General features: G+C 34.2%; 2 protein-coding genes and 1 pseudogene across 3 annotated transcripts; 1 reads left to right on the forward strand and 2 right to left on the reverse strand.

The window, feature by feature from the left end:
- The first annotated feature begins 809 nt into the window (after positions 1–809).
- Positions 810–2,861, forward strand: LOC114373246 (annotated as a pseudogene).
- Positions 2,862–4,303: 1,442 nt separating this feature from the next.
- On the reverse strand, positions 4,304–7,498 carry LOC114375685 (DEAD-box ATP-dependent RNA helicase 52B-like). The gene is made up of 6 exons (XM_028333536.1): positions 6,629–7,498; positions 6,431–6,514; positions 6,074–6,316; positions 5,760–5,927; positions 5,549–5,662; positions 4,304–5,130 (listed from the first exon to the last, which is right to left on the reverse strand). The coding sequence occupies exons 1-6, from the start codon at positions 7,142–7,144 to the stop codon at positions 4,486–4,488; spliced, it is 1,770 nt and encodes a 589-aa protein (XP_028189337.1). The 5' UTR covers positions 7,145–7,498; the 3' UTR covers positions 4,304–4,485.
- Positions 7,499–8,769: 1,271 nt separating this feature from the next.
- LOC114374312 lies at positions 8,770–11,842 on the reverse strand. Of its 2 annotated transcripts, none has more exons than XM_028331944.1 (4): positions 10,703–11,842; positions 9,525–9,704; positions 9,377–9,446; positions 8,770–9,268 (listed from the first exon to the last, which is right to left on the reverse strand). In XM_028331944.1, the coding sequence occupies exons 1-4, from the start codon at positions 10,960–10,962 to the stop codon at positions 9,176–9,178; spliced, it is 603 nt and encodes a 200-aa protein (XP_028187745.1). In that variant the 5' UTR covers positions 10,963–11,842; the 3' UTR covers positions 8,770–9,175. The 2 variants fall into 2 exon arrangements, with proteins under 2 accessions (XP_028187745.1, XP_028187746.1); XM_028331945.1 differs by having other exon boundaries at positions 9,377–9,428; positions 10,703–11,839.
- Between the last annotated feature and the right edge of the window lie 2,168 nt (positions 11,843–14,010).

Raw genomic sequence — 14,010 nt, forward strand, 5'->3', positions numbered from 1 at the left:
TAAACTTGAGAGTTTATGCATACTCGTGAGAGTTTTATAAACTCAATTTGTAGATTCAATTGGTAGACTCGTAAGAGTTTATTTCATATGAAAATAATAACAAAATATCTCTGAATAATATACTAATTAAATATTTCAATAATATAATAAAATAAAACAGTAAATTATAAAGTTTAAAATATTTAAAAAATCAAGTTTAATAATAATACATCACTACTAAATAACCTTATAGAGGTTATAATAATGATAAATTATTCTCAGGATTTGTTTGTATTTGAGAATAACATGTTAAATGAAGGTATATTGAATGCTAAATAGAAAATAATAAAAATAACTTATATTTTGATCTAATTTTTTTAACTTACTATCTGGTTGACTCGATAATAAATTCGAGAATTTAACGAGTTTACTTAGAGTTTATTCAACAAAAAATATAAATCAGAATTTGCTTTGGCTCTGTCACTCATCCGAGTTAGGCATAGTAGCACTGCAAATTACACCATCTCTTCCTCTCTTCCCTTCGTTGTGTTGTCTTCTTTGCTGAGGCAGAGAAAGAATAGAGTTTCTAGCTTGTGTTCTTCATCAAAATTCTCCACCCAACAAAAATTCTCAACTTTACATTTGGTTTGGTCTTCGTTGTTCCCGTTGAATTATTCGTTTTCAGCTAATTTAGTTTATTTCATCTCCTAAATTTGCATATTCTTACATGCCCGTTTCATCTTAACCATCTCCATCCTTATAAAACTTCCAAAGCTTCAATTTTAAACAGAGAAGCAACTTCGTATATTGGTATTGAAAACTTGGTATTCATGGGTAGAGGTAGGTTGCAAGTGCAAGGTGTTGAATCTGGAAATAATGATGTAGCAATATGTAGTTCTGGAATCAAGTTGGGACGGTATTCACTTGAGAGTAAAGTTCGTCCAACTAGTTTATTTGCAGGCGTTGGTCAAGCAGGATTTGGTTTTGGGATTTCACCAAATCCTCCAACTGCTACTACTAGAGACAGCGGCACCAAACCTCCATTGATTAATTCTTCCACGAAATATGTTTTAATGCCTGAAACGGGTCTTTGAAGCAGCACGGGGTTTCAAGGGTATTGAGTGGTGAGGCAGTTGAAGTTGATGAGGAAGGCCATGGCATGAAGAAGGGAAAAAAGATGAAGGGGTTTAAATTAAAGTTTAAGATTGGAATCCATCATTGAGGTTGATGAGTGGGCAATTGCTGGTGCAGTGTCAAGAACATCAGTGGCACCGTTGGAGACCATAAGGACCCATTTGATGGTGGGGAGCTGTGGACATAGTACAATTCAAGTGTTTCAATCTATTATGGAGAACGATGGATGGAAGGGCTGGTTCAGAGGCAATTCTATGAACATCATCGGAGTTGCGCAAGCAAGGCCATTGAGGTGAGTAGACATGATGCTTTTTAATACTAGATATCATCATAAATGGGAGTTTTTGGATAACTGATGTCACTAAATTCTTTATCTCACATTTCCATTATTTGGAATGACTTGATTATTTGGTTTCTTATCCATGAAAGATCAAATTATGGCCTAGTTTGCTGGAATGAACATGGACTGTTATGGACCTATGGTTTAACACACTGAAGATGACATCACTTTAATTTCTGAAATAATTAAAGTTCCTGTTCCTGTATACCCTGCTGCTTCGGAATTTTCCTTTTCTTTCTCTAAATATCTGATTGGTTATTGATATACATATTTAGCATATGGGTGCATATTTTGCATATTATTCATCACTTTTGTACTTCAATGTTGGCTGACTGACAGATAGTATAATTATCATTACCACTTGTTAAACTAGGGGTCAATCATTTCATTTTGTAGCCTAAAACTTCATTTCATTGGTTAATGACATTAGGTGGAACATGCAGTTATTTGCATATGACACTGTCAAGAAGCAACTATCTCCGAAACCTGGAGAGCAGCCAAAAATCCCAATTCCCCCCTAATCAATTGCAGGTGCTGTTGCTGGTGTTAGCTCAACCCTATGTACATACCTCTTGAACTACTCAAAACTCGCCTTACTGTTCAGGTATGGCTCATAGAGCTCTAGTGATCTTGCTCTCATTTATGCTCCAATTGATGTAAATTCATGCCACTACTCAAATTGCAGAGAGGGGTGTACAAGAACTTACTTGACGCATTCGTGAGAATTATTCAAGAGGAAGGTCCTGCAGAATTATACAGAGGCCTCACCTCTAGTCTAATTGGTGTAGTCCCTTATGCTGCCGCAAACTACCTTGCTTATGACACACTTAGAAAAGCTTACAAGAAAGCTTTCAAAAAGTAAGAGATTGGGAATGTGATGACTCTTCTAATTGGATCAGCTGCTGGTGCAATTTCGAGCAGTGCAACATTTCCACTTGAGGTGGCTTGTGAGCATATGCAAGCTGGGGCACTAAATGGAAGACAATATAGGAACTTGCTTCATGCCCTTGTGAGTATACTTGAAAAGGAGGGAGTTGGTGGCTTGTATAGAGGCTTGTGACTAAGTTGCTTAAAATTGGTTCCTGCTGCTGGGATTTCTTTCATGTGCTACGAAGCTTGCAAGAGGGTACTTGTTGAAAATGAACAAGATTAATAACAAGTGGATGACTGCAGATTCTTTGCATGGGATTTATTGGCATTGTTTTGTGGTTAGGAAAAGGGAACTAATTTGTCGAGCTAATTTTTGGTTTTGCAGATTTTGCTTTTCCTTGCATATTTGACCATTTCAACTAGGGTGTTTTTTTTTTTATTATTATTATTATTAGTGGGAAAATAACCAGGGTGTTTCTTTAAAGTTGTATTGATTACTGACTCTGATTTATTTTACAATCAATTGTCTTTCATATTTTGTCTTTGGTCTTGGCTGAGAATACACAAGTTGTAAGAGAGTTTTATCTGTTGCAATATTGAAAGATCGCGCGATAACCGAAGACCATGTTTCCGAGAGGTCAATAAGTGCATAACCGACGTGAAAATCAGAAGCTATGGACTAAGGTGAAAATAACGTGATTGGTTGTGGAAATGAATTGCACCAATCATCTTTAATATGGTTGTTTAACCTTATTTTTATCGGGATATATTACACAAACTCTTCTTAAAATTATAAAATTGTCTCAATTTATACTTATATAAAGTATATTAAATTAATTATTATTTCCTGATAACTAATTGAAAATATATAACTAAAATTATCTAAGTGCAAATTTAATTTTTAATTTTTATCGATGTTTATTTTTATTATACTTTTCTTAATCTTATTTTAAAGATTTATTTTGATTCATTTTCTTTTAAACTTGGGACATGATTTTGATCCATTTTTTCACTAATTTAAGACACAAATTTTGCTCTATATGATTTACCTACACAAACTAACAAATTCTGTTGTTCTAACAAAAGAAAAGCCTACATTATAAAAAATAAACCTTTTTTGTAAAAGGTGTAAGAAATAAAGCTACTAACTGGAAAATAATATTAAATTTATCAATTTTTCCATTGTTCATTAAACTCACTTTACACACTATCATCACCTATATCAATTGAATCTTATAGGTAGAAATTATGAGTGTTGAATCTATAATAATATATAAAAGAGATATTTTCTTTTCGTGTACATATTTTTTTATATATATTTTGGCTCCTGAAATATTCTGCAACTGCAATATATGCATCATCAATTAAAGAATAAAATGGGAAATTAAATGAATAAATGGGAAAAAAAAGAACGCGTACACAAAAAGTAAGTGATGAGAACGTAACTGTTCATTCTCTTTGTGCTTCATGTTTTTTCCATCCCACAAACTAACACAATTGTTCCATTTTCAATTTAATCTGCCCGACTACAGAATAAAAAAAACTCCTAATTTCTACTAGTTATATAACAAGTTCGTTCCAAAATAAAAAACAATCATCTTTTAAATGAATCTAATCAGCACACATTTAAAAAATAGAGAAGGAAAATGACTAAAAGTGTGACTTAGCCATTATTTTACCATTTATTTAATTTAATGCTTTATCCAAAATAGTAAAAATTTATCAAAGTCACTTTAAATTTAATTAATTTAATTTAAATATAAAACCAAATTAAGTGATTGAATTTTATAATTCTCTAACAAAAAATTCAAATTGCGTAAAAAAAATAATTATCTTCAAAGTAAATCCGATCAAATTCAGAAACATCCTTAGTCATAGTTACACAATAAAATGACATTAGATTGAAAAGTTGATCAATATATTCCGTAACTAAAAAGATCTAAATTAACAAAAAACATAAACACAGTACATCCAAAAAAAAATATCATCGTAGTAGCCATAGAACCAGTAGAGACACGCAGCATAGTGTAAAACATACAAATGTTTACTACTTGAAAGACTAGCAATTTCCCTCCAAAATTACTATTAGGCCAGTATATATACATATATAAGGTAGGGTACCCCGCTAAAGCAAAAAAGATGCAGCGAACAACTATACAAGTCTAGTCCCATCCAGTGGCAACAATAGATGCATAACCAAGAGGCCCATCTTCTTCAACCCTACCAGCTCCATTCAACTCACAAAAATCAGTGTGATTATAATAACTGCCCGCAGATGCAATATTCAAAGTGTCAAAAGAGGAATCTATGTTGGAGTTTTGGATGTCATAGGAGGCATCATCAGCAGTGTAATAAGACTCTACAGCATGATCTGCATTGACATTTGTACTGTAACAGTTGTTATTCTCCACCTCTGCTTCAATAACATTTCGGAAATCACGACCACCATAACTCCCACCACTGCTGTAACGCTGAGCTCCATAGCCTTGACTACCCCCACCAGATGATGAACCCTCTGCATATTGGTTGAGCCAAGATGGAACTTCTTGATTTGCTTCCTGCAAGAGTCCTATAAGCGACTTTGCAATAGGGCTATTCTTATCGCTGAAGAAGGCAGTAGCTAAACCAGATTTGCCTGCACGGCCTGTTCTTCCAATTCTATGTACGTAGTTATCAATGTCTCTGGGCAAGTCAAAGTTTATAACATGAGCCACATGCGGGATATCCAAACCCCGTGAAGCAACATCAGTTGCAACCAAAATGGGAGTCACACCAGATTTGAAGGATCTTAAAGCCCGTTCCCTTTCCTAAACATACAATGTAACAAGAATCACTGAATTAAAAATAAATCTCTCACTTGGACAAATACAGCATAAAATTATTGTGCAAAAGCAGAAAACCATTAGCAGCAATAGAGCAAACTACACTACCACCCATCAACGTTTCTTGGGAATACACATGACCCCTCTACTTCTTTAAGGTATACAGCAACCCCCTAAAATAAAGGGTACACTGATATATTTTTTGTTACTTGGGTACGAGCGAGTCAATGTAATGTAAGGAGTGTTAGTGTATTTAGCTAGCATTAATGGAGGGACTAAAAAAGGAAGGAATACATAAAAGTGTACCTAAGCAATAAAGATAAACCTATAGCGATAAGGCATAAGCGAAGAAGGAACACGAATAACAAAAGAAGAAATAAATGGGAAGGTAAAACATGCAAACCATTTGAACTTTGTCACCATGTATGGCAACAGCTGAAAAGCCACTTCTCAACAACCAACCTTCCAAAACATCCGCTCCTCTCTTAGTTTCAACAAATACAAGAGTCAAAGCATGCTGCATTGCAGAAGACAGAGAGCTACACAAAATCAAGTATCCAACAAACAACACTTAAGAAACAATTGTCAATGGAGCAAAAACAAACACTTCGTACCTTCCCATTGAACCCATGCACACTTTGACGTCGTAGATGTTTAATAAGATGGTCCCTTTTGTCCATATCCTGTACAGGCTCAATCTTCTGCACAATCAGTTCAGTACTCGATCCAACCCTTCCAACAGACAGGAATATGTAGTTGGATAAAAAGTCCGATGCTAGCTTCTGCATCACCAATGAAACAATACATCAAAAGGAGGTAATTCATAACAAAAAAAAAAAACAGTATTAAAGCATATAGAAAACATTATTATTATTACTATTATAAGCAAATATTAACTAAAGCATGGGCAATGAACTACGTAATTTACCTGTATACCATTAGGAAACGTGGCACTAAACAACAATGTCTGTCTAATACCCGGCGGGGGCATATGCATTTGCTCCACAATCTTACGTATTTGATGCTCAAAACCCATGTCCAACATACGATCAGCCTCATCCAAAGCAAGATACTTTATCTTTGTCAACGAAACCCTTTCTCTTTCAATAATATCCACCAAACGCCCAGGAGTCGCAACCAATATATCAACACCTTTCTTCAAAAGGCGCAGCTGTCTCCATTTTTGAAAAGTTAGAACTTAAAAGCAACCAAGTTAAAGAAAAAAAAAATAAAGATAATAGAACATCCACTTTCTAGAAGGGCCTATGTAATGGAAAGCACGCACCTGCTGAGTAATAGGAGCCCCACCATAGGCAACCACAACCTTCACTCCAGTTTGATACGCGAATTTATTGGCTTCGTCGCGTATCTAAGAAATATCATAAATAAATATTCAACCAGTTTTGAATTTATTTAAAAAAGAAAAAGAAACTAACAGCATAAAACAAAAAGACAGAGAGCAGAAATAAGTATATAAATAAACCTGGCATGATAACTCCCTGGTAGGAGAAAGAATAAGTGCGGCGGGGTATGCAATAGCGGCACCAGGAGATGGCATTGATGAAAACCCAGAACGATAACGACCCTTCAAAATCCCAGATATAATGGGGAAGCAAAACGCAGCCGTTTTGCCCGAACCAGTCTGTGCGCACGCCATAAGGTCGCGTCCCGCACTCACGATGGGAATCGCGTGGCGCTGAACTGGCGTGGGCTTCACGTACTTGCAACGCTCGATGTTCCTCTTCAAGCCTTCGTCCAAGTCCGCTTCATTGAAGGTGTTCACCGGCGCAGGCACGTCCTTCCCACTAGCCTCCACCGGTACGGACTCGTACGCCTCGAAGTTAATAGCGTCACCGTTTCGTGCTTCGTCTGCAGGGAGGAGCCGGGAAGAGGGATCGCGGGGGCGAGAAAAACCACCACGGCCACGGCCACCGCCACGTGGTCTAGCGCCACGGCGGAGTCGTGGAGGGACACAGGGCGAGGCATAAGACGAGGGCATGGTTAGTAGTAGTGAAGAAAAAACAGTGTAGTAAGGAAGAGTATTGTAGTATAAGTAGGAATGAGAGAGTGGCTCTGAAAACGACGGGTCAGGTGCAGAAAAGAAGACAGAGGAGGAGGAGGAGGAGGAGGAGGGAGAGGAGTGGGGTCCACTTTGTGGTGACGTGGGAGGGGAGCATCACGTGAAATATCTTTTCCGTAGTGAACAGGTGTAGAAAGGGGATTGGAGGAAAAGTGGTTATTTGCAGGGTCTGAAGATGAAATAAATGTTGGCGTGTTTAATACTATTCCATTATTCCAAAACCCAACCCTTCTGTCCCAGACGCAAAACTACGCTTCAGGAATACAAGTAACGTTTCATCTCATCAGTATTTTTTTTTATTTAATTATATGTTGATATATATTAGATAAATATTATTTTTTATTGGTAAGAAATAATTTTTTTTTTACCTAAAATACATATTTTTAAGAATCTCTCATTCTCGGGTCAATTTATTTTAATGAAAAAGAAATTATAAGAAATAATTTTTTCACCTCTTAGGATATATGAAAGCAACATTAGAGACATTTTTTTTATTTTTTAAACACACAATTAATCTTCATGTTACTGTAATCTTTTTTCATCGTAAATGTATAATTAAAATCCGAGTAAAATTAATACACTCGGGAATCAAATGGTGTATATTTACATTTTGAATAACTAATTAATTAGGTACATGTTTACGTTTTGAATGACTAATTAATTTCTTTTCAATTTTCAACCGAGCCCGTTTTCATTTTCAAGAAAACGTAACATTTTTTTTGTTTTTTTATTTTTGGCATTATTTTGAAAATATTTCTAAATAAAAAAATATTTCGAAAGTACTTATAAATTTAGAAAACCTTTACTCCCCATGATCGTGATCCTAATCAGGTTTTATCATATAACGTTTATTTTGCTATTTTTGCCTTACTACTGAAGGTTGGGTCAACTAATAAATAAAATGTTTCGTACATTTAATGGACGAGTTTGTTTAAACTAAAAAAAAAAAAAAACTTTAAACCAAATGATTTCTATATAAGTATTTTTTTTTAAAAAAATATGGTTTATTCCTTAAAATAAACAGAAAATTACTTTTTTAAAATAAAAATAGTTTAACCGAACATACTAAAAGTAAATAAATAATTACTTACTTAAAATAAATATTTATTTCAACAAATAAGTTTAAATCAAATCATCATATAACGTATCCCTCATTTTGGGCCAGGGCATGGACATAGCTGGGTCATGGGTATGGGTTTGCGAGAACCCCATTCATTTTTATTCAGTATCAAACTTCTTGCACTCCTACTATTACTTAAAGCACTTCCCATTCATTTTCATTCATTAGTTGTTGCTAATCCTATTATTTACTTCTTCAGCATGCAGCCGTAAACTGCCAGAGTCGAGACCAATTTAATGGCATACCCAATCCAAATTGCCAAAACCATACAAAAACAGAGAGAATAAATATAGGACAAATTCATCTCTCTATCTCCCTCATCACTTTCTTTCTTACCTATATCTACCCTTTCATTTTAATTTTCATTGACTATATTTCTCTCCTTTATACCAAACACGACCCTAATGTAAGAGATTCCATGTGCTTAACTCAATCAAATAAGTCTGCATTTTAAGTAGTGCTAAGCTCCCCACAGTAGTCCACCGGGTAAACAAGCAAAACTGAAAATGCAAAAATGCTTGCTATGATATCATTAACTGAAGGCGTCCAATTGATAGAACTGAAAACTTTCCCCACAAGTCCTATATCTCTACCTGTAGCAACTAAGACCAGCCGCATTACCATCACTCTAACCTAATGTAATTGTATGGATGAAAAGAATTTTTTAGCTCTCACTGTTAGCACCAGTTTAGGAAAGCATAACATGTAATACAACATGCTACTTGGAGACAAAACTTCAAACCACATAGCAAGGGCTACCAATCAATCATTGACATGTGTTAGAAACTCTTTATCTAAGTCAGTACTATTCCTCACTTGAATCATGAGGCTTAATCTGTACGGAGTTCATCGTAATATTGAGGCCGCAGCGTCCCAAAAATGAGGCAAGGGATTACTACCATGCAAGCCATAAATAGTGTAAACTGCAGAACACAGAGCAATGAGGTGGTTAGCACAATTTTACCTTTTGGTTGTACTACATAAAACAAGAATGAAAACACAATAAATGTAAAACAAAACTGTTGATATACCAGAAGAGGAAGTGTCAAGAAACTCCATATTGGCCACAAAGCAAAGGAGAACCTAGAGAGGCAAGGGATACTGAGTCAGCAAAACAAGGAAACAGTTAAACATAACATACAATTGAAACAAAAGACGGAAGATCTGGTCATTGCTTACAAGCAGAAGGAGATGATTCCAAATACTGTGGCGAATGGCAACACAGAGATGCTTGTTATTTCCCATTTTTTTAATCCCCATTTTTCATCAAACCTTCGAGCACTCCAGGCCAAGGTAGTTGTATAAATGAAAATCATTATATTCAAACCAATACCGATCATCCCAAGATATAAAGGCGGTCTGCAATAAAATTAAGGAGAAGATCATGAAAATTGTGATACTGATATAAAGTCAAGTAATAGAATCTAATCTATCAGAATCACAACAACTATAAAATTTGCAGATTTCTTCATTAGTGTTCAAAGTTAGACATCTTCAAACAGGTACAGCCATACTCATCATTATGCATCATCAAAACAGGTACAGGATCATGTTATGAGATACAGAGTATGGACTACTTTTATGTTCAGGATTGATGATTTAATCTTTTGCATGCATGCCCTGCCTTGTGGTCTGGTCTTATGACTTGTAATGTTCGCTTCCAATTAATTAGACAACAATCAATAAGTTGTTTGAAAGCCAAGTTAGAGGAATAACAATGTAAAAAAATATGGACACAAATATCCTAATTGAAAAATAACCATAGACTAGAGCTTCTCCGAGTAAAACATGCAAATAAATATCATTCCCTCTCCTCCATCCATTAAATAGACCAAAAGGCTAACCTGGTTTTTATTTTATAATGAGAAGCATATGCTAATAAATACATTTTGGTTTTCTATAATTTCTACACCTTCTAAAATGTACAGCTATAGGATAAGACTAAATTTATTGATCATTACGTACAATTCTATTAAGATATTGTATAGAAGTGAGATTTCTTCAAATTTTTTTTATTTCAGAATAAAAAATAAAAAGATTTTGAACTGGATAACACATTTTGGCTTATGCATTGCCATGACAATTAAGTAAGAAAGCACACTTGAATACAACACTCCCCGACTGTTCATAGCTCACAATGTTGTGAACTTAATAGTAAGCAAGACCAACAGGGTCTTGAACTGATGATATTGAAAACATTTGCTGCTATCATGGTTGGTACAATAAAAATTCGTGAATAGTCCGCACATAAGCAACGTTTTAATAATGAACTTTGAGATAATTGAAAGTACCACTGGCAGTTCATAAGTATAATTCAAACCACATCAAGCATGAGACTGCAATTTGAATGCTGTTACCTTTTAATTCGGTTGTCATGGCACAATAGATATATCAAATTGGAATGTTGATCACCAAAGTATAGAATGAAAGCAGCAGAAGCAAGCCAAAGGAAATTTTCCAGCATCTCAATCCACGTCCTAGGCGGAGGACTCGGGGCCAAAAAGGGGCGGTGCCTTGAGCATGCATCATCCTCTAGGTCATCACCACTGCTTGCATACCCCTGGCTATGCCTCTGCCTCATTAATCCACCTCCCCCACGCGGGGTTCCACCAGACATTGCAATGCAACAAACAGATTACACTAACACCACCTACCAACTAGTAACAACACAAACCACCACAACCTGTCTAGATCCTCACCCTTCTATTCCCAAGACCAGCCATCCAATTATGCAATACAAACAACAATCTTCCACAAAATTAACAAATAAAACATCTCTGATCTAATTTAATCACTCCAAAAAAAAATTCCAGTGATCTATTGTACAGTTCCCAAATCCTAATCACGCACTACCAAGCAACCCCTTTTGGATGATAATGAAATTCATGATCTACTACAAATTCACACAACACAATATCAGACACACCCAACCGGGGCATAGAAATCACCGCCACATATAAAAATCTCAACCTACGAATCCGGTGAAAGAAAAGGACCTTTAAACAATGACCCTCGCCAACCTCCAAAAGCCACGTATGCAATTAAATCTCTTCCAATCCAATCTAATAATAATAAATAAAAAGGGAAAAAATGCGAATTGGGAATTCAATAATCTAGCAGAACTGAAGAGCCATTACAAGAAATTGGAGGACACCCAGTTGAAGTGGAGGGGCAAAAACACTGAATCTTAAAGAAAGATAGGATTTTGATTTGATTTGAGTGAATCTGCGATTGGGTGGGTGAAGTGATGAGTAAGGCAGTTGTTGGGTGAGGGCGCGCGCACATGCGTGAGCGTTTTTTTCTCTCCTGAGAAAGTAGGAAATGAAATAGGAAAGAAAGACAAAGAGGACAAAGGTATCAGAGTTACTTTACGGTACTCTTGTTCCAAGTTCCTCCATCAAAATCAAAATCAAAATAAACATTAAGATTTGTTGATGTAAGTAAGGGAGATTCGTTTCGTGTGTCTATTTAGGAAGCCTCCGAATCTTCCTCCAACTATTTTTAATTTCAATTTTTTATTGAAAAAAGTATACATGGAAGCTTAATGATACATGATGACAATTAGATTAGATCAAAGTCTAATTCTCTTCTTGGCAACAATGGCCTAACTAGTAAAAAGTTTTTTCTTTATATTATTTCTAATTATTTTCTTTTATGTATATATTTGTTTTTCTCTAATTGTTATCTCTTTTAATTTATTCTTTCCATTTATAACTAAATTCAATAAATTTCTAAAAAAAAAGTCAATAACTAAAAGTAACTATATTGTAATTTCAATTTTTCATTATAAATTTAAAATGTAATTGATAATTGACATATTCAATGGTTTTTTGGAGTAATTACATTTATATATTTAATTTTTTTATTATACTGTCACTCTTTTCTTTATCTATTTTTTAATTTCTCATCATATTATTTATCATAATTACTATTTTTTTTCCTCATATCTCGTTCTTCTTTTTACCTATACATCTCAAAATATGTACTCATTTTCTCCTATCGTGTCTATGAAGGCAAAATTACAGGAGACAGATAATGAGAATGAAATGAGAAGAAATACTAAAAAGGGAAGTTGTTGAAGAGGATCAGGATCATTCATTGAGAAAAAAATCATCTCTGATTATATACTTTTTTTAACCAATCTCAGAAGATATACTTAACTATTAAAATAAGGATTTATAATAATATACTTTTTTCCATAAATATTGAGATGAATTTCAAGATTATATATTTTCTGGATTTTACAGCTATAATTATGTTGTTATTTAAAAGTATTGTTTTACATCTTAAAGAAATTAATTTTCAATTGCTAATTGAGAAACTTCAATAATGGACTTAAAGAAATTATTTAATTCGAATGTATTAAGTCAACAAAGCTTTGCCACAGCATTAATGTTTATTAAATTAAAAGTTACGACGAGTAGTGTGTTAATAATGCATTTACACTTAAAACTTTATTGGCTCTATGCACATGAGCTGGGTCTCCTCTATTTATATGTTTGGTTTATTTTTTAAAAGATAATTTTGAGAGCTGTTAGAAAATTAGTTTTTTTATATATAAAATCAATTACAAATAAATTAAATTAGTATGAAATATTAAAATTGGCTGACTTATGATGACTAATTTATGTTAGAGAGAAATTGGCTAATTAATTTTAGTGGAACCCTTTTCTCAATTACATATTAAATGCTCTTAATAAAATTCAAATAATTTAAACACATATTGATAGTTAAAAAAATATATTAAATACATTTAGAAATGGAATAGAAATAAGAAAAAGCATCAAGATTCGATCCGTTAATTTACGCAATTTTGCAAATAATCATTTGCTTGGTTTCATATTAGAACCAAATAATGCGGATTCAAAATGCAAGAAATCACACACATGTGAAAAAAGATAACAACGGGTTGTTTCGCTCAAGTAGAATGCATTATACCTTTTATATATAAAAGGCAGGAAGTATGGAATATTCATTTTCTCGCCTAAACGGAGGATATAATAGATAATTTATTATAATAGCTGATAATTAATTAAACACTATTAAAAATAAATAATTTTTTTATGAAACCATTTAATAGATAGTTGCACACATGTTTTGAAAATTGAAATCAAGTACATTCTTCTTCGCAGGAAATGTGTGACTCTTCATTCTCCATGTTGTATTAATGGTGGGGGTCATGGTGTGAAAAATATTTCCATTTTCAATGATAAGGAGGAGCTTTGGAGTGAAGTGATGAGGTCAAAATATAAAGGGGGGAGTGGAGAGGGTTTAAGAGGGAGGAGTGCCCACCAAATTCTTCCATTTGGTGGAAATACATAAATGTTTCTTATGATGAGGTTTGTATTAAAGGGTGATTTGAGATTTTTTTTATCGAGTTAGATCTTCTCTTTTCTTAAAATTCCTAAACTACACCACTTTGCATGTTATATCCCAAAATGCACCAGTTTTAAGCTTCATTGAGAAGTCATAATTTGTTACCTCGACTTTTGAACAGTGGACCAGAACCATCAATTTAGGCCCATTATCAGATTGTTCCCATTTAGTGTTTAGGATCACAAGAGGGGAGATAATTGGATCATTATCGACTGATGTGGCTAGTAGCTCGACAGTTAGATTGGCCTAATCAGTTAACAGTTGAAACAATTTGGGAAGTGAGCAATGA

Source organism: Glycine soja, chromosome 11 (assembly GCF_004193775.1).
Source record: "Glycine soja cultivar W05 chromosome 11, ASM419377v2, whole genome shotgun sequence".
Classification (NCBI taxonomy): domain Eukaryota; kingdom Viridiplantae; phylum Streptophyta; class Magnoliopsida; order Fabales; family Fabaceae; genus Glycine; species Glycine soja.